This window comes from Aethalodelphis obliquidens, unplaced genomic scaffold (assembly GCF_003676395.1).
Source record: "Aethalodelphis obliquidens isolate GAN/ISIS:26980383/991018 unplaced genomic scaffold, ASM367639v1 scaffold4, whole genome shotgun sequence".
Lineage (NCBI taxonomy): Eukaryota > Metazoa > Chordata > Mammalia > Artiodactyla > Delphinidae > Aethalodelphis > Aethalodelphis obliquidens.
The window spans coordinates 22,281,411-22,302,308 of NW_020837948.1; the positions used below are offsets into that span (position 1 = coordinate 22,281,411).

The following is a 20,898-nucleotide window of genomic DNA, read 5'->3' on the forward strand; positions in this document are numbered from 1 at the left end:
AAAGGCCAGAATAATGTAGACTTATTTGTAGAGTGCCAAGATGCACAACGGAAACCTTACTCCCTCCCATATGGTTCACTGCCTTTCTTCTGAGATGAGGCTCTGGTTTCTGGCCTGGGGATGGAGAAGTGGGATAGGGGAGCCAACTGTTCTGCTTTCAGGGACAGACCTTTAATTAATCCTCCTGTTTCAGCTCTACATCTTCCTCTCTTACTTCATACTTGGCAGATTCTCAGTCCAGAGGCTCTTTCGGGTTCAGATAGGCGATCAGTTTCCTCTCACCTCCTCACAGCTTGTTTCATCAGTCTTCTCACTCCCATCTTTCCTTCTCCCAGTAATTTCTTGAAAACTTACAAGTACTAGTGAGTCTCTCTGATTTTCTTTGCTGCATCAATCTATTATGTGCTTTTACGCTTCTATTTTAGGGATGTCTCAGGAGGGACAAGAAATCAACATGTATGCGCAGGCCTCCATCTTACACCAGGTGGGACAACTTTCTAAATTTTTTAACCAGTCTACCATCTAGTGCATATAATTGTACACAAAAGTCTTACTTGCTAACTTGTAGAACAGCTAACTTTCCTGAGATCTACACAAAATTTAAAACTCCTCAGCATTTCAATTTAATATAAACTGCTTATGGATGGGAAATCAGTTATTTTTATACCTGAAGGATAAAAAGTTACTATTATGATATCCAATGCTTAATTAAGAAAACCTAATCCATCTAGTGAATCTCAAAAAGATTCAGTTTCTGTTTCAAGTTCAAAGGATTCCTTACAAACTAAAAGATAAAATGTATTTTTTCCAATTATCTCAGCAACTGAATAATTAACAATTAGCTGCAAGATAATGAAAACTAGATGTCTGAAAGTAAGAATTTGCTTTTCTTCCCCCCAAAGAAGGCATGAGTAAAAAGGATCAACTACAATAGTTGGAAGTTTGGGGGAATATAAATTATTATTCTTCATAAAATCAAATTTGAAAAAACAGCAACAATACAATCCTTAAAAACTGTGGAAACAGATATTAACTTTGTGACAAACATACCACTGAGTAACAAATATGACTGTTAAGTGACTTATGTGAAGCACAATTAATTGAATCATTATGTTGATTTATTACTTTACTGCCATTGTCTATTGCTGGTTCATAAAATCAGATGTGGAACTGGTCTCAAGCCAAGAATCCCCAAAGAAACAAATATAATAAGAAGCACAAGTCATCTAAAGGCGGCTTAAAATCTGCACTGTATTATACACGTTAAGATTTTAATTAACTACAGAAAGAGAAAACTGTTTTTTAAAATTACAAAATAGTATAGTTTACTTGATGTAAACCCAAAGAACGTCTCAGCCATGCTGGCATTATCTTTTAATCTTTTAGAATTCAAACTTTATGTAGTGGAGGAGGAGGGCCATAGTAGAAGTAGGGAGAGGGGATATACTGACCTCAACTATCTTTTCTCATTTCAAAATTCTCTAGTCAATTTCACAGTCTCAATTTTTTATTTACTAATATTTTAATACTTTATTACCATTACAAATAAAAGTTGCTTTTCATTTATATCACAGTAACTTCAGAATCCTACATTAGATAAATGTGTTTAGAATTAAAACCCTACATTAAGACAAATGAACGCCAGAATCTCAGACTCAGCAGTTTGCCATGGCCAGGTCATCTGATTTACCCACATGTCTGACAGATGAAAGATACCAATGCTAGTGCACAATAATCACTGGAATAATGTTTGGGAACCTACCTGTTGTCATGAAACAAAAAGTAAAGAATTTTTCAATAAAAAGTAAATATTTTCTTGTAATCATTCATATATTTGAAACAGCCCTAACCACAGGAGTCCTGAATATACTAAGGTAAACAGAATATGTGGTAAAAATTTTGACGTTAAAGGAAGAAGATAACTGGTAACCATGCTTTGAAGTGAACTAATTAGTTTAAATATTCCTTCATTAAAAACAATAAAAATTGCTAAAGACAGCATTACTGAAATTTACCACAGCATAAAATTGTAATAATGGATATTGTACTATTGTTAGTTTTTATTTTAGTGTTGTTTTAAAAGATCAGTGGGAAAGTAAAAAAAGTAAGATGATCTGCACAGCCATGCCACAGTAGTTCTCAACTTTGGCTCTAATAGAACCAACAGGGACCTCTAATAAAATTTTTCTATCCTCAGAGCCACTCCCAAAGATTCTGTGAATCTTGAGGCCACGGCAGCTCTATTAAAACAAACAAAGCAAAATTTCATCAACAAAACAAAACTGCAAAAGGCTATTTTGATGTGTAACTAGGATCTGGCACACCTGGCACAGTTTACTTTCTTCCCTTACCTTTCCCAAGTCTTTGTTGTAAAAATTTCCATTCTTTCTCATCCAGTTTACCTAACTTTCGCGTTATACTTTTTCTAACTATTCCTCACAGGGTCGCCTTGTAGTTCATCTGTATCATTGAAACTTTCAGTGTTGCCCCAAAGCTACACTGAAGTCTATATATGCACTCTAAATTTTTATTTAAGGAGAATTCAAGCTCACAGAGGTATAACTGTTTAATGAATATTCTGACGGGAGCACATGGTAGTACAGAGAATAGGGAAAAATACTGAGGTTTTTAATCCTTTATTCAAGAAAAGCAACACATGACAAAAAGCATGAGATTCTGGTGAAAAGCTGTGCAGGTGAATTCAAAGACAGATCAGTTTATACCTGGCAGATTTCAGTACCCCAAAATGTGTTGGTTTGGAACTCAGCAATCTGAAGGAAAAAAAAAAATGATAATCTTTTGAACAAAAGCAATCTCTCAGGGATAATGAAGGCTTCATCAGCTATTACAGGGGATCTCTTGTAGTGGCCTTTCATGGTACCCCTCTTTAAATAGATTACATGGCCTAGAAGTGGTTAGATGCATTGCGGTTCAGTTTAAAATTTATGTTTCCAATCTCTGTTGTTTACATTTTTGGACATTTTTAAAAATACAATGCTTTTCAAACAGACTTTATTTTATTTTAGTAATTTGTAATTGCTTACCTATTTTGCAATTAGTAAGCTCACTGACTATCTTAATAACAACTACTGATCTTACGACGCTAACATACAACATTTACCAACCTTCAGTCTGTGTATACATATTAACAAAGTGCATTATACTCTAGAAGTTGCCCTTAGTACAATAAATTTTAACTACATCAGACTTTTGCCTTTGTTGTCCGCTCTATATCCAAACCTAAAACTTTTTTTGCTGTACGCGGGCCTCTCACTGTTGTGGCCTCTCCCGTTGCGGAGCACAGGCTCCAGACGCGCAGGCTCAGCGGCCATGGCTCATGGGACCAGCCGCTCCGCGGCATGCGGGATATTCCCGGACCGGGGCACGAACCCGTGTCCCCTGCATCGGCAGGCGGACTCTCAACCACTGCGCCACCAGGGAAGCCCCAAACCTAAAACTTTTTACTTTAGCTCAAATGCATTAAAATTGCACCTCACCAGAATTCAATTTTTCTGGTAACTATGTAACCACCTTTTTTTAAAAAAAGATTTATTTATTATTTATTTTGGCTGTGTCGGGTCTTAGTTGCAGCACACGGGATCTTTGCTGAGGCATCTTTCGTTGCGGCATGCGAGTTTCTCTCTAGTTGTGGTGTGCAGGTTTTCTCTCTCTAGTTGTGGTGTGCAGGCTCCAAGGCACGTGGGCTTTGTAGTTGGCGGCATGCAGGCTCTCTAGTTGAGGCGTGTGAGCTCAGTAGTTGTGGCGCGCAGGCTTAGTTACCCCGTGGCATGTGGGATCTTAGTTCCCTGACCAGGGATTGAACCCGTGTCCCTTGCGCTGTAAGGTGGATTCTCTACTACTGGACTACCAGGGAAGTCCCTTGTAACCACCTTTAAAAACTATGGCTACATAGTGGAGGTTATTGGGAAACCGGATGCTTAAATAATTCCAGGAAACCTATCTCATTCTTGATTGTTTTGAAACCTAATTAATAGTAAGATATTCTTTAAATTGTTTTTCTTTGGACCTTACCCTCACATATAGGTTAAGGGGAAAGTTCGTAAGATTTTATTTTTGACACAGAGGAATACTCCAACATTAAAAGGATAATAATTTTAGAGTCAGAAATAACCCTTTATTTTCTATTTTTTTGGTAAAGATTCCAAATTAAGTTGTCCAAGCTATGAATAGATTAGAAGGTCAGATAAACAGGTAAATCTGAGTTTGTTTTGAACTGAGAGAAGATTTCTTTTAAAATATGTCAACTCTCGCAGAAAACAGATAATATGTGATCCTATTCCAAAACACCATTTAAATGGTCTAATTTGGGGACTGCTGATCCTGCATATAAGAAGCTTTCTGAGAGGGAGAGAAAGAGTTGGAGGATATTTACTGGGCTTAGTGACTAAAGCCATCTTAAACCACAAACTTATTTACTGAAAACCAGAACAATTATTTTTTTAAAAAGTCTGTGTTCAGCTATTAAAAAAGAAAGGAAAACTGTGCAATTTGTTTTCTTTAACTTTTCATGATTAGTTCAAGCCTTTTCTCTATCTGAGCAAATCTTATGAGAATAAGAAAATCTTCAGACAAATATATAATGTAAGGAGATGTTTGTTAAATTTGAGAATTTAAAGTAGGGAAATAAAATGATTAAATATGCATTTTGGAAAAAATCAAGTATCTGCTGACAGTCACATGCCTAACTAATTTGAGACTACGATATTTCCTAAATTACAGTATGTGAAAATTGGGGGAATAACTTCTGCCTTATAGAAAACATATTTTCTCAAATTGATATCAAGTGAAAATTTCCAAATAAAAGCTTTCTGACTGGAATATCAATGAGTTAAGTTTCCTACTTGACAGTTTAAGTAATTTACTTGACAATATTATTTGATTCTAAAAAGGCTGACATAAAATGTAGTGTGTATAAATCAGAAAATGCACAATACTGGGTGTATCATAATACTGGGGTGTGGAAAAAGGACACTCATCTACTTACATACTTATCTAATTATTTTCTTTTTTTTGTTTGTTTTATGTAAAAATGAGTATACTGTACACATATGATACATATAAATAAATTATATGTATACAGAAGGGTGCATACACCTAAATTTTTATTGATAGGCTATATAATACAGGAAGGCTGGAGTAAAACAATAAAATTTTCCAACAATAGCACTGGAAAATATTTCATGACATAAGAATGTAATTACTTCTTAAATATGGCACAGAAAGTAGAAACCGTGAAGGAAAAGATTGAGAAATCAATCAGAGAAATAAGATCATATTAAAATTAAAAATTTCTTTTCCTCAAAAAATGCCTTAAGACAGAAAGTAAGCCACAGAGTAAGAGACAATAATTTCAACATATACAATCAACAAAGGGCTGGTATCTAGAACATCTACAAATAAATATGAAAAACGGGCAGCTCGATAGATAAATGGACAAGAGACTTGAAAAGCTCTCCATGTAAGTGGGCATCTACATAGGCAACACACATGTCAAAAAGCGCCCAACTCCCTCATAATCAGGGAAATGCAAACTAAAAGCTCACTGTGATGCCTCTCTACAAACTCACCAGAACGGCTGAAATTAAAAACAAGGACAATACCGGGTTTTGGAGAAGATGCGTAGCAACCACAAGTCTCATACACAGCTGATGGTAAGCAAATTGGTATAGTGACTTTGGGAAACTTGATTATCTACTAAAATTGAACTTGTGATCTAACAATTCCTAAGTATATGCTCAACAGAGATGCACGTGCATCAATCATAGTACAAATTCAAATTTCTATCCATATGAAAAATGGTTAAACACACTGCGGTATGGTCATACAATGGAATACTATGCAGCCAGGAACAAAAGTACTGCTACACAAAACATGGAGGAATTGCACCCATGTGATGTTGAGCAAAAAAAAACCCAGAGAGAAAACTGTATATTCTGACTAATTCAATTTATACAAAGTTTATTAAAAAGGCAAAACTAACTCATGATATTAGAATAGGTGGGAGGGTGGTTAACTTTGGGAAGCAGGAAAGGGGCAGTGGTTAGGAATCAGTAAGAGGGTTTCCAGGGATGCAGATAACACTTTCCTTCTCCAGTGGTTGGTGGTTACACAGGAGTGTTCATTTTGTGATAACTCATTTAACTGTGTGTATGTTATACTTCTTTAAAACATATGGAGACCAAAGACTAACTTTAGTGGCTTTAGTCTGAAGACAAATTTATTATTTTCTTAAACATGGGCAAATTTTTCTCCTAACCAAAGAATCCTACTGACTAAGAAGAAGGGCAAAAATTATTTTAGTGTAATAGCTAAAATGTCCTCATTCTTTTAAAATCATCATTAGCAAATATATTATTTATTTTAATTTCTATGTAACTGTCACTGAAAACTTAAAAGGCTTCAAAGAAACCAACTGGGAAATAACAGTTGAACATGAACACTGGAGTAATTACTGCCGTACAATCCAGAAACTAACAGATGAAGATACAAATGAAATGTTTTTAACATAAAAGAAAAGTCAAGTTGTATTTAAAGAACTGTTTGAGATATGTAGAAAAACAACTACTTCTGAACGAAGGATACTACTTCACACTCCCTCCAAGGCAGAGAGGTTATCTTAAGCAGTGATACACAACTGTGTCACGCTAAAGAGCCACTTCATACTGAGCTGAATTGTATATGGGAGCTGGAGAGCCACAGACTTCACTGCCACATTGTGAAGGGCAGAAACCCTGTTTCTGACACTACATAGCATGTCAGGATTGTACACTATATTTCCCAAGTACAGGTTATATTTGCATATTTGTTTTGTTACCAGCAGCAAGTAAGCTTAAGCTGCCCTTTGTGATTTATCCATTGTCATACTGGTTTGAACCAAACTGGGTTAAACCAAAAAAGCAGCTCTGATCAGAAACGGAGGGCTTTGAGATGTTACAAGTGGGGGCCCAGAAGTAGGTATATATAATACTGTACACATACAAGTTAAATATCTCTGTCCTAAAGAAAGTATTTTTTATGTTAAAGTATCAAAACCATGATTAAAAAAAGATAAACAAATGAGTTAGAAAAAAATTCAACCCATGGTGTTGGGGCTTATACTTTCCACCTCAAAAGAACCTTAGCATAAATATTCAAAAATAACAATGCTCAGTAAGCTGAAAGAAACGACTAAAGCAAATCTGATGATGTTGAACATTTCCGTAGACATCAAATTACAGAATACTATGTGTGCCATATACTGTTAAAATTGCTTTACATATATTAATTCATTTAATCCTCAAGCAACCTATGAGATACAGGATGAGACACAGAGAAGTTAAGTACTTGTGCAAGGTAACAAAAACGGCATTTGAACCCAGGCAATCGGATTGTTTAATTCCATGCGCATAATGAAAGAGACCGGTCAACTCTAGCTAAAATGTATACCCATATAAAATACTGAACACAGTCGCATTTATAATAGTCATTCATTCAACAAATACTTATTGAATGCTTATGACAGGCCAGGCACTATTCTAGGGGCTCAGAATTCAACAGTTTATAAAACTAAAGTTCCCTGCTCTTGTGGAAGTTTGCATTTTGGTGGAGGCTGACAATTAATAAATAAGTAAAATACATAATTTGTCTAATAAAACAGATAGCTTGTCTGAAGCTGTGCGGCATGGGATATGCTGGAAATATGGTACCCTGTTATTTCTTAGGGTGGAAAGGGAAGGTCTCATGGATAAGGTGAAATGTGAGTAAAGATGTGCAAGAAGTGAAAGGGTAAACCATGAGACTATCTGGGAGTAGAACGTTCCAGACAGAAAAATCAGCAATACAATGTTCCTAAGGAGAAACTGTGCATGGTATCTTCAAGAAACAACAAGGAGACAGTATGACTGGAACAAAGTAAGTAAGAGGGAGATTAGTAGATGATTAAGTAAGAGAGGTAGTAGTGGGACAAATTATATAAAGCCACTGTTAGATCTTGGCTATTGTTTTCAGATGGGGAGCCATTTGAGGGATTCCCACAGACAACCAAAACTTCAAAGAATTTTGGGCTTTAAGGGTTCTAGAAGAATCTGTGGTAACTGGAGAAGTGTTTTGCATTAAAATAAGAGATGAAATTAATAAACAAAAAGAGGAGGATTGTAATCAGTGAGGTTACCATTTCTGAAGGGTCGGGGTCTCTACTGGCAGAGAGAAAGGAAGTGGCAAGAGGCTAAAATTTTCACAGGCATTGTGGTGGGGAAGAATGGGATCTGAACTAACATCTGTTATGAAAGCCAAAGTGACAGTGGAGGCAGACATAACAAAGGAAGGTAGGGAAATTCTCAGCAGCATTAGAGTAATATAATGAATTCCTCACAGAAATACTCACAGGGAAAGACAAGAGAATGTCACTGGACAGCAATACCAATCAACTAGCCAGCTTTGCTAGCTAACAGACACTTGCAAGTCAGGCATTTAAAAGACTTGCCCGCTTTGAAAACAAACAAAAAAGTACTAGATAGCGCTGAAAGGAAAACAATTTCAATTTTGTAATAATCATTAAGAGAAGGTCACATAAAGAGGAAAAAATACCCACAGTTCACATATAAATTCTCATGGTAGTAATAATCTAATGCATATGGTTTTGAAGATGGGTAAAATTATTACTTTAACACTGTAAAATGGATGGTAAGGAATGATATAAACTGCTTATGCAAATATATTTGAAATGAAGTAAAATTCAGTGTTCAAATGCAGAAGCTATTGAAGTGTCCGTAATGATATATTTAAATAAGGCAATTTGGCTGGAACTGCATTCATCTGTAAATAATTTACACACAGATCGAGTTATGAACTAGCTAAAAAACAGTATGAGTTCTAAAAACATACCCAATAGGATAATTTTGGCTCCAAGGTCAGATTTTTAAAGGGTCTCAGAGTCCCTTTCATGAAGAGATCCTTTAAAGTATAAATGGTTGGCAGAGCACAGGAAGCAGCTGACGTGGAGCCTCAGGAGTGCTGGGGGAAGAAGAGCAACAGCTCTCCTAACCAGTCACTCAGAAAAGAGTCCGGGTCTGGGCAGTCTCGGAGGGTCTGAGACTTTTCATTTTGCTGGAAAACCCTCACCCAGTCTATCCAACAGTCTACATCCTACCTATGAACTTCCACCTTGAAGGTACTATTTGTAAGAGGACACAGAAGTCAATCATTTCTATAATTGCAGATCTGTGCTTTTTCTACATATTTTGCAGTTTTTTCCATTTGTGAAATGTGCCAGAATCTACTCATCTACTTTTTTTTAAACAAAGAACACTGATACAATTAAGAAGAGAGAGTGTGGGCTAATAAGAAGAAGCTCATCAGTTAAAAACAGATTAAACGGAGAACAGGTTGATAATGAATACTTTTTAATTCCTTTGAGGAGTCTTTCTGGGTCTTCAGGGTTCAGAACTATAAAAGCTGTAATTCCCTTTGACTGCTAATTGTAGGACTGCTGCTTGTTTGTTAGATTTTGAGTTCCAATTTGAATCAGTTGCCTTCTTGGATAACTGCTGAGCTCTCACTTATATTTTTGGGGTATTTCACTATACTATTACACTCTGGAGTTAGAGTCACTGTTTCTTAACTCTCACCTCTTCATCTATTATGATTTTATTGGAGACGCACTTTTAGAGTTCTTTCAAGTCTGAGTTATCTTTGTTTGCTTTCACATTTCAAGCACAGTTTTGCTTGGTATATAAACTTCTAGTTTCAAAATCATTCTCCTGCAGAACCCTAACATTTTTTACACTATGCCCTAGAATTCAGGGTCACCCATGAGAAGTATAATACCAGTTTTCATGTTTTTCCGTTGGTAACTTTTTTTTTTCCTCTTTGGAATCTCAGGATTTCCTTCTTTATGGTCAGGGGACTGAAATGCCAAAAGTATGCATTTACATGGGAGTATTTTATATTCATTCATTCTGCCTAATACTTGCTCAGCCCTTCCATTCAAAGACTAATACCTTTCCTCAGGTCTTGTGATTCTGTAATTATTATTTCCTGAACTTCCTCTCTGTATTACACATACATCATTACCTTTGAACACCCTTCTGTGTTAATATTTCACACATTATGTTCTTTAAAAATAAGAGCAAATTTTATAGTTTGTTAGGAAGTGAGAGATGCTATTGAAAATGAAAAAGTAGAGCAGAGTAAGTTAGTTCAGGTGCTGTGGGCAGTGTGGGGAGTGAAGGCTTTTTGAATAGGATGACAAACGCAGGCCTGCCTAAGAAGCTGACATGTGAGCACTGAGGAAAGGCTACACGGCCATCTGAGAGAAGAACACTGCAGGTAGAGATACAACTAGTACAAAGACTCTAAAGCAGAAAGTCCCTGGAATGTTCGAGGAACAGTAAGATGATTAGTGTGACTGAAGTGAACTGTGTGAGGGAGAGAGAGTGGTAGAAAATAAGATCAGAGAGAAAACCTGGAGGGGGCCATATCATTTAGGATTTTGTAGGCTAATGTAGAGACTCCCCAGTCTGTAAAATGGGAAGCCTTTGCATGGTAGAATAGTAACAGTTAAATCTGAGCATTTCCCCCTTTAATTGGCAGTATTACTAAAAAACAGATTTAATGTTCCAGTCATAAAAATCACATGATTTATTTTTACTTTATTTCTATCACAATCTCAGAAAGTTTGAAAAAAACCAGTACCACACCATGCTTTTATTCTAAATTGTAGATGTTATAAGAACAAAAATTGTATGCAATATTTGAGGCTGAAGTAATCTTAGAAAATATTCCCATCATATAAGTAGTTATCTTTAATCTGCTTTTTATTATATGGTCAAATTATTACTTAGCAAAGTTCATTTGGTTGTATTTATTTTAAAAAATGGATTAAACATATTTTGCATTTCTCGCTAAGTCAGCAGTGATGTTAAACCTTACATCTCTTGATTTGTACCAATACCATCATCTCCTACTGAGAAGAGTTAGGATAACAGTAGAAACCTTGGAAAAGATTAAATGACAGCAAAGCTATGGGGTCAGAATATAATGTCTTAGTTGTTTCAAAGCAATTTTCTTGGTTGTAATCAAAGTAAATTTAATAAAACTAAAAACAATCTGCTCCTAGAATGTTACAATCTCCTGTTTTGAATAAATTCATATTATCTGGAAATCAATATGGCTCATGTTGCACACAAACAAGGTCTGAAAATAGTAATACCCCAGAGCTCCAACAGGATGCCGTATCCTTGAACTTTCTAGACCAAAATGAAAGGCTACTTCCTGGAAGAAATGATGCTTCTGAGCAAGACATTTCTTAAAACACTATTTCCAGAATTACTTGCCACCACCATAATAGAACATTATCAGGAAATCGTCAGCCTGATTGTTCACAGCATTGGTGACATAGAAAACTGCTCATATTTACTGGACCACATGACAATTAAGAACAGAACATTTTTCTGATTAATAGATTAAAAGTCAGGAGTTTTCAATGAACCTAACTTGAGCAACTTTCAAATCTCTGATGATTGTCCTGACCACTTTTGACTAGTTTAAAGTAATTTGAAAATGTTTCTAAGTTACATTTGTTAATAGTTACAAACCAGCTTAAATTCCCATTAAGTTTTATTCAAGAAACCTCAAGATTCTGCTCTGAGAACCTCATAAGTAAGTACCCACTACACTGTAACAGGATTAGTAGTGTTTTTCAACATTAATCTAACAGTTGGTTTTTTTTGGTTATTTTTTTAACAGTTGGTTTTCAAAAATTTTTTTAATGTGTAGGCTCCCTAGGAGTTCATATTCAACCAAACAATATCAACTCCACTTAAGCCATAAAAACCTGTTTCTACTGGCAACAATACGACAACCACAACTTATTACATGGGGCAAACTCCCAGAGAATGAGTCCAGCAAAGCACAGAACCAGGAATGTGAGGGGACCCTGCTTTGATAAAGTACCACTGAATAATACTTAAACCAGTAATCATTTCTGTCATTTACAAATATGGATCTGTTTAATGTCTTCAATTATTTAGACTAACCATTTGGATGATCCTAAACTGCTTTGAAGCCTTTGCACTTAGCTTTCCAAGTTTTGGGTTTTGGTTTTGCTTCAAGCTTAAAGTAATTCTAGCATCCTATAGCAACATATTGCATCAAAAAGTTGATTTTTAATAAATATGTCTTCTATTGAAGGGATCAATGTTCTTCACTGTTGTCTCTTTAATTAAAGAGAAGGGAATAGCAAAATTTGTTTTTAAATGCCAATCACAAACGTATACTCAATTTGAATCATGGCTTTCAACCAAGAATGCTATACTAACATAACTCTTTTCACACTAAGATCAGAGTAGATTTTATACACTCGTAGTTAATCAACAATCCTCACAAGATTTGCTGGAGTTAATAACAAATATTTTTAAAAATGAACCTCTATTTTGCCCATCCAAACTCTTATTTCCCTTCAACTTTGTTTCATAAAAATGAGCACAGGAAGGACAGGCAGACAACAGGAGATCACTATATGAGCCAGGGTGTGTCCTTTCTTAGACTGTGTTAAGAGAAGACAGAATGGCAAGTGGATAAAGCACATAAATGTGAGAAAGGAACTAAATACAGGTGAATGAAGAAAAATAGGGGAGGAAATGGAAGAGGTAACATCGGGATAGGAAGATAGATAAGTGGAGAAAAACATGGGAAGAGAAAGGAGAGCTTAGGAGGGCAAAAAGAAAACAGAATGAAGAGAGAAAAGAATGGAAAGCCTTCAAAAAATATTTGGAGGTCCATCTGAGGTGGACCTTAACAAGCTGATAAAATTCTGATTAAATTGAAGTAACTTATCGGGAGCCACATTTGATGAAACTGCTTGAATTTTCAAATGCTAGTTAAAATGTTTGTTTCTAAAATGTTTCCTTTAATCCTCTCATTTATGTTTATAAAATAATGCTATGGACAGGAATTAAGGGCACAGCCTGAAGTGATGTCCAAGAAGCACTGCTTACAGGAAAAAAAAAAACTTGTCACATTTTAAAATTATGATAAATACTAACCATACTATGTATGAACTTAGAAAAGTGCAGTTGTAGCTACTACATTCTGCAACATATAAAATCCTAGATATGATTTCAGTACTTTTAAGGCTACTACACTATAGTTAGAAGACAGCCAAAAACCAGGTGTTCACGGAAAACCTAATTAACAAAAACACAAATTTCAAATTTTACTCTTTTAAACTGAACTGGAGAATTTCTTGTATTCACTGCCAAGAAATAACACCTACAGAAGTGAAAACTTTGATACCTTCATTGCTGAAATAATGACTTTGAAGAAAATAGTTCAAAACAATAAAATACAAGAATCCTCATTTGTCAGAGAGTGTATGATTTTCCAAATATTCTGGTGTCTAAGGACTTAAGAAATAAAATATAGTTTGGCCAAAAATAAACTAGCTGACATTAAAAAACTCTATTATGAAAAACTGCAACACCAAAAATTCCAGGTGAACAAGCAGTAAGTTTATTAACTGTATTAATTATTGTATTTAATGTCAATTACATTTAGCCAAAAGTATAGCACTAATATATACCACCGATAGGCTGTGGAATCAGCTTGACCTTATTTTAAAAGTATCTAAGAGGCTCTAAGAGCTAGCAAAACCATTTTAAGAGTATGGAGTGACGGGGAGCAAACTGTATTTATTTGGATTTGAACTACTCCAAGCCAGCCTTATAAACAACCTTAAAACAGAATAAACAGAGACTAAATACTAAAAAAAAAAAAAAAATTTAATGCAATTTAAAACTGTATCTGAAATCATTAAGTCAAGTGGAAAACTGGGAGGAAGGCAAAGTCAGTTAACATTGGAAAAGCTGTTTCTAAGGAGGATGAGTGTGTGTACACACACATAATATATCTATATATCACATCTATATTTGGACTGATTCAAGCAACTTTAAGAACTGTTGATGGTGTGGAGAAATGAACATCACAGCTTTTCATATCAGTTTTTTTGGAGAAAATTATATGGTAGAGGTGGGGCTGTAAAAGAGGTAGACTTTTTAATTTTAAACTTGTATACATCACTGGACCTTAAAGATCCACACCCACTGGACACTTAATGATAGGATGTACCCCATGTTTATTTTAAGAACTAAATGCAATAACAAATTTTTACTAGCATTGTGATATATAACAAATTCATATATTTTATTCATTCAGTAAGTGTTTATTAAGAATCTGCAATGCACCAAGAACTATGTGAAGTCCTGGTGATACGGTAAAAATGCCAATCTAATGAATCAGACAAATGAATTTATTAAAATAAATTAAAATACAATGACATATGTCATGATAGATGTGCAACGGGTCTGGAGGTACAGTGAAGAAATATCTAAGGAGAGACACAGAAGAGAGAAAGCTTCCCAGCCAAAGCTGAATCTGAAGAGTATTTTAAGAGTTTACTGAAGGATGAAGTAAAATTATCTCTGTTTCCAGATAACATAATCTCATATACACTTAACTCCAGAGATTCCACAGAAAAAACTGGACAGAACTAATAAAGAAATTCAGTAAAGGTGAAAGATTAAAAAAAAATCAACATGCAAAAATCAGTTATATCTCTATGTACTAAAAATGAACTATCCAAAATAGAAATCAAGAAAACAATCCCATTTATAATGCCATCAAAAAGAATAAGATAGTTAGGAATAAATTTAACAAAGAGGTGAAAGACTTGTATACTGTAAAGTACAAAACATGATGAAACAAATTAAAGAAGACACAAAATAAATGGAAAGAAATCCCATGTTCATGGCTTGGAACACTTAATATTGTTAACATGTCTGTACTACCCAAAGTGAGCTACAGATTCAATGGCATTTCAAAATACTAATGGCAGTTTTTATAGAAATAGAACAAACAATCCTATAATTCGTATGGAAACACAAAAACCCCCAAATGCCTAAAACAATCTTGAGAAAGAAGAACATGGTTGATGGCATCACACTTCCTGATTTCAAAATACATGACAAAGCTACAGTAATTAAAACAGCATGGTACTAACATAAAGACACACATATAGACCAAAGGAACAGAACAGTGAGCCCAGATATAAACCCATGTATATAGGCTCAACCAATCTTCAACAAGGGTACCGAGAATACATACAGGAAACAATAGTCACTTCAGTAAACGGTGTTAGGAAAACTGGATATCCAAATGTGAAAGAATAAAACTGAACCCTTATCTTACACTATACACAAAAATCACCCAAAATGGAGTAATAACTTAATCGTAAGACCTGAAAATGTAAAACTACTAAAAGAAAGAAGAGGGAAAAAACTTCATGACATTGGTCTTGGCAATGATTTCTTGATAGGACACCCAAAACCCAGGTAACAAAAGCAAAAAAAGACAAATGGGGCTACATCACACTAAAAAGTTTCTGTACAGTAAAGGGAAGAATTAAAAGAATGAAAATAGCAACTTACAGAATAGGTGAAAATATGTGCAAACCATATATCTGATAAAGGGTTAATATCCAAAATATAAAAGGGATTCTTCCAACTCAATAGCAAAAACAATCAAATAAAAAACAACAAAACCCCAAAACCTGAAATAACTCATTAAAAAATAGGCAAAGGACCTGAATAGACACTTTGCTAAAGAATACTTACAAATGACATGGATAGACCTAGTGACTGTCATACTGAGTGAAGTAAGTCAGAGAAAGACAATTTATCATATGATATCGCTTATATGTAGAATCTAAAAAAAATGGTACAAATGAACCTATTTACAAAACAGAAATAGAGTTGCAGATGTAGAAAACAAACATACAGTTACCAAGGGGGAAAGGGGTGGGGAGGGATAAATTGGGAGATTGGGATTGACATATACACACTACTATATATAAAATAGATAACTAAGAAGAACCTATTATATAGCACAGGGAACTCTACTCAATACTCTATAATGACCTATATGGGAACAGAATCTAAAAAAAACTGGGTATATGTGTATGTATAACTGATTCACTTTGCTGCACAGCAGAAACTAACACAACACTGTAAATCAACTATACTCCAATAAAAATTAATTTTTAAAAAAAGAATACCTACAAATGGACAACAGGTATATAAAAAGATGTAAACATCACTAGTCATCAAGGAAATGCAAATTGAAACCACAATGAGATAGTACCTCACACCTGTTAAAATGGTTACTTTTTTGTTATCAAAAAGCAAAAGGTAACAAGTGTTGGTCTGGATGTGGAAAAACTGGAACTCTTGTACATTGTTGGTGGGAATGTAAAGTGGTGTAACCATCATGGAAAACAGTATGGAGGTTCCTCAAAAAATTAGAAATAGAACTACCATATGATCCAGCAACAGAACTTCTGGGTATTTATCCAAAAGAATTGAAATCAGGACCTTGAAGAGACATTTGCTCTAATGTTCACTGCATTATTCACAATAGCCAAGATGTAGAAACAACCTAAAATATCCATCAATAGACGAATGGATAAAGAAAATGTGCTATACTCATAAATGGAATAATACTCAACTTTAAAAAAAAAAGAAAGAAAGAAGGAAATTCTGCTACATGCAACACGGAAAAACTTTGAGGACAGTATGCTAAGTGAAATGAGCCAATCACAGACAGATACTGCATGATTCCACTTAGATTAAGTAGTTGAAAGAGTCAAACAAATAGAAGCAAAGAACAGAATGGTGGTTGCCAGGGGCTGGGTGGGGAGGGAGACTCAGGAAATGGGGAGTTGCTATAAAATAAGCATAAAGTTTTAGTTATGCTAGATCAGGGGTCCCCAACCCCTGGGCCGCGGACCAGTACCGGTACCTGTTAGGAACGGGGCCACACAGCAAGAGGTAAGCAGTGGGCCAGCGAGCGAAGCTTCATCTGCCGCTCCCCATCGCTTGTATTACCACCTGAACCATCTCCCCCCACCCCCCCGATCCCACGCCCCGTCCGTGGAAAAATTGTCTTCCATGAAACTGGTCCCCGGTGCCAAAAAGGTTGGGGACCACTGTGCTAGATGATTAAGTTCTAGAGATCTGCTATTCAACACCGTACCTACAGTTAACAATACTGTATTAAAAACTTAAAATTTGTTAAGAGAGTAGATCTCATGTTAACTGTTCTTACCACAATTAACAACAACAAAAAAGGAATCTTCTAGACCATTACCACTGAGCAAGCAGTGGAGAAAAAAATAACATAAACAGAACGTAATGAGGCTGCTTTGCTACATGGCCTCCTTACACAAAGCTAAGCAGATGACTGTGCTCTTTGAGACCTACTTTTTAAAAAATACAATTCAGACTACCTGGACATTGGAAAAATAAACTGTATTTAGAATATATAGAAGACACTGCAAAAGAGCCATTAAAAGGAAGCAAAGTATTCTTGAATCATTTAGTGTCTCACGTATGAAGTGATCATGTACGTAACTGGTGTTTAGACTGGGCTAAAGGATAGTTTAAATAAACATCTTTTAAATTACTTTTTTTTTCATGTTAAATAACGAAAAATCTCAAATACCCCAGGCTATGTTACTTTATGTCACCACACAGAATTTCAAATCATACAGATATGTCTTTTCATCTGCTGGACAAACAACTGTGCTTGTGTTTTGTTTGATTATATATTGTCATATTTTGTTCTCCAGCTGTTTCATATATGAATCATTTGTCTCCCAAATTACATGATAAACTTCTTTAGGGCAAATCATACTATCTTCTCCTTTTGTATCTATTAGCAGCTAACACTGTGTTGGGCTATAGAATTGCTCAATAAATGCTTGTTGAATTGAACAGTACCCTTAATCATTGCCATTTCTTTTCTCAGAAGTACAGTTGAATAGATTTAATGCTGTGGTATTGTCAGCTTTTATACTTCATCCTGCTTCTGTGACCACCTTGCTAGGAAAAGGCAAATTCAATCTTCACATTTGTTCAATCAATGCTGCTCCTACCAGGATTATCAACAACAATGACAATCAATGCCAATTCAAGTGGTGAGTTTTATTACACAGGAATACCTGTCACCTAGAGACTGAACCGCAAATATTATATTAGACTGAGTCATTATTAGTCTGTACCTGATTGAAAACAAATGACCAATCTTAAATATAAGTTCACTACCTGCATCTTTCATTCTGTAAGTGGGAATAAAAAAAATAGTAAAAAGGGAAATAATTAAAATACTTTAAAAGTAGATAAATTATAAATGTCCTCTACATACTGGCATTTTTATGCCCAATGTGAAGGCAAATTAGTTTCTTATAAAGTGAAATTCTTCTACTTTACACTGTAACATCTATGAGCACATATTTATTTTATACTATTTTACAAGAAGATAAAATAATCTACCTTAATCCTATCACAAGTTGGAGGTCAAAATCAAAAGTGTGATTCTCAAGTTAAGTTAATCTTTGAAATATAAGAGTATGTCTTAATACTTATTTACTGCAGTGAAGAATTTTTTCTTTGCAAATGTAGAAAGATTAAACTGAATTAAGAAGTAGTTAAAGCTTGTTTATAATCAAGGCTAAGTTATCATATGAAACAAGCAAGGAGGTAGTCACAGTGATCCTAAAGGTCCTATTTTAACAAGCATGAATCAGTAAAGGAAAAGGATCAGAATCCAGACATAACTGTCATTCACAATCGACAATTTATGACAAATCCCAATTTATGCAACCATGAAAAGAGTCATTTAAAATCACAGCAGGACTGTATTATCTCTTCAGGTTTAATTGAAACTTTGAAGAAAAAAAAAAAAAGCAGGAGCCTATTAAAGGTTCTTTGACAAATCTATTTTGTTACACCTTTTATGTCTATAATTCTTTCTCTTGAAGTAAGGGAAAAAATTACTATATATAAACATGAGAAATGTGATATTTCCTTTCTTCAATTACTCTGCCTAAATTAATTTAAATTAAAATTAACATCTAGTTTGTGAGGTACAAAATCAACAACAATGAATAAAATTTTATTTTTTTTTTAATTTTAAAACTCTGGCCTGGAATATGAATAATGTTAGTATCAAATGGTGGTTTTGTGGCTTACATTAAATCTCATTCCTCTTAACCCACTTTTTTTTTTTTTTTTTTTTTTTGCGGTACGCGGGCCTCTCACTGCTGTGGCCTCTCCCGCTGCGGAGCACAGACTCCGGACGCGCAGGCCCAGCGGCCATGGCTCACGGGCCCAGCCGCTCCGCGGCATATGGGATCCTCCCGGACCAGGGCACGAACCCGTGTCCCCTGCATCGGCAGGCGGACTCTCAACCACTGCGCCACCAGGGAAGCCCTTAACCCACTTTTTAAAGGTGAATTGGAAGTATATTTTAAAATCAAGCCGCTACAATGACTGTTATCTACTTCGCTGAAAAACTCTTATCTGTACTAACCTCCAATAACAAAATTGAGATTTTCTTTCTAATTTAAGGAAACCAGGGGTGAGACCAAATTGAACGCTTAAGAGTCACAGTGACAGTAACTGTATTCACATTTATCACTACAATGAAAAAAACATCCTGCTAATCCTGATTCCTATAAAAGATTTTAAGTTCCATTGAAATGTAAGCACATGTGTATTATTCTGATGACATTTTATTCCCTCTCGCGCCTTGCTGACATTTATAACATGACCTAGTTGAGCTGAAATTACCATAGTAAAGAAGTAGCTGCACTGTGATAAGTGATTTTACCTAGACATGCTGTCTGGTTCCCACTGGTATACACAAACTGACATCCTTGGGTGAGAAAGACTAATTCCTTCTACTTGTCTTTTTCATGACAAATGGCGCTGATAGTGACTTTTAAAGTTTCTTGCTTATAAACTGAAAAAGTGAAAAGCTGTGAATGTTCAGCATCACCAATCAAGTCAGAAAACTAAACCCTGTAATAACACAAGGTTAAAAAAAAAAAAAATCCTGAAGCCAACACCTTGGGAAATGAAGATAACAGAAATGAAATCACGTAGGTGGGTGGTCTTAGTATTTGGGGTCACATTCCCTACTCCCCGCAAGTAATAGTGGGCTGGCAGCTGGGAGGCATATGAGACAAAACATAAATATGGAATTTCAAGGATAGTACTATTCCATGTTAAATTATCATGGAGCATGAACTGAACAAGTCTTTGCAGATAGTACAGATTAAAGATGTAAAATAAAGGTGTCTTTCAAAGATATTGTGAAAGATAGAAAAAGGGAAATAGAAGAGTATCTATAATGAACTGTTGGAGAATAAAGAGGATGGGTAATTACAATTTACCACAAGTTATTAAAATTATTAGTAGGAATAGTAATGTCTGCTCAAAGAAATCCAAGTCATGTTGATTGAAAATGTGAAGCTCCATTAAGGAGAAAATTAGGTAAGAGGCTCGGCGGCCTGAGACAAAGAGAAAAAATTTCTGTCAGTGGGCTGAATCCAGTACTCAGTGATATTTTTAAAGTATCACTCTAACTTATGCCAAGGAGAAGTGAAATTGTAATACAGATAGAAACGGATCCTGCTTACCAGTACTGTGAAGCAGGAAGGCAAAAGAGAGTGACAGAGAGTCAGACAGAGTATGCATAAGGGAAGTAAATTTACCTAGACTTTGGCCCGGGGCACAGAAATAATGTGAATTTGTGTGAAATGGAAGTGAAATTAGAGAAAATCTGAAAGTAGTCTTTAATGTTTTAAACTATCAAGATCAGCAATTTGCCTATATGTGAAACTCCTAATATCATATTAGGGGTTATAACCAATCATATAGCTACTACTTTTATGAGTAAACACAGAATATAAGTGCGAAAGTTACTCTGGAATTCAAAGGTGCCTGGATGTCTGTAGCAGGATACTACTGTCAAGCTGGTAACACATCTAAGCTGTGTGTGTGA

General features: G+C 35.2%; 1 protein-coding gene across 8 annotated transcripts in view; it reads right to left on the reverse strand.

The window, feature by feature from the left end:
* The window catches only part of COMMD10 (COMM domain containing 10), a 172,200-nt gene that overhangs the window by 39,590 nt on the left and 111,712 nt on the right, over positions 1-20,898 (reverse strand). For 2 of the 8 annotated variants that reach the window (XM_027099644.1, XM_027099682.1), the window contains exon 6: positions 2,724-2,771. The exons of the other annotated variants lie outside the window; for them this stretch is intronic. In XM_027099644.1, coding sequence (XP_026955445.1) covers positions 2,724-2,771 — 48 coding nt within the window. The remainder of the gene's footprint in view (positions 1-2,723; positions 2,772-20,898) is intronic. 8 annotated transcript variants of the gene reach the window in all.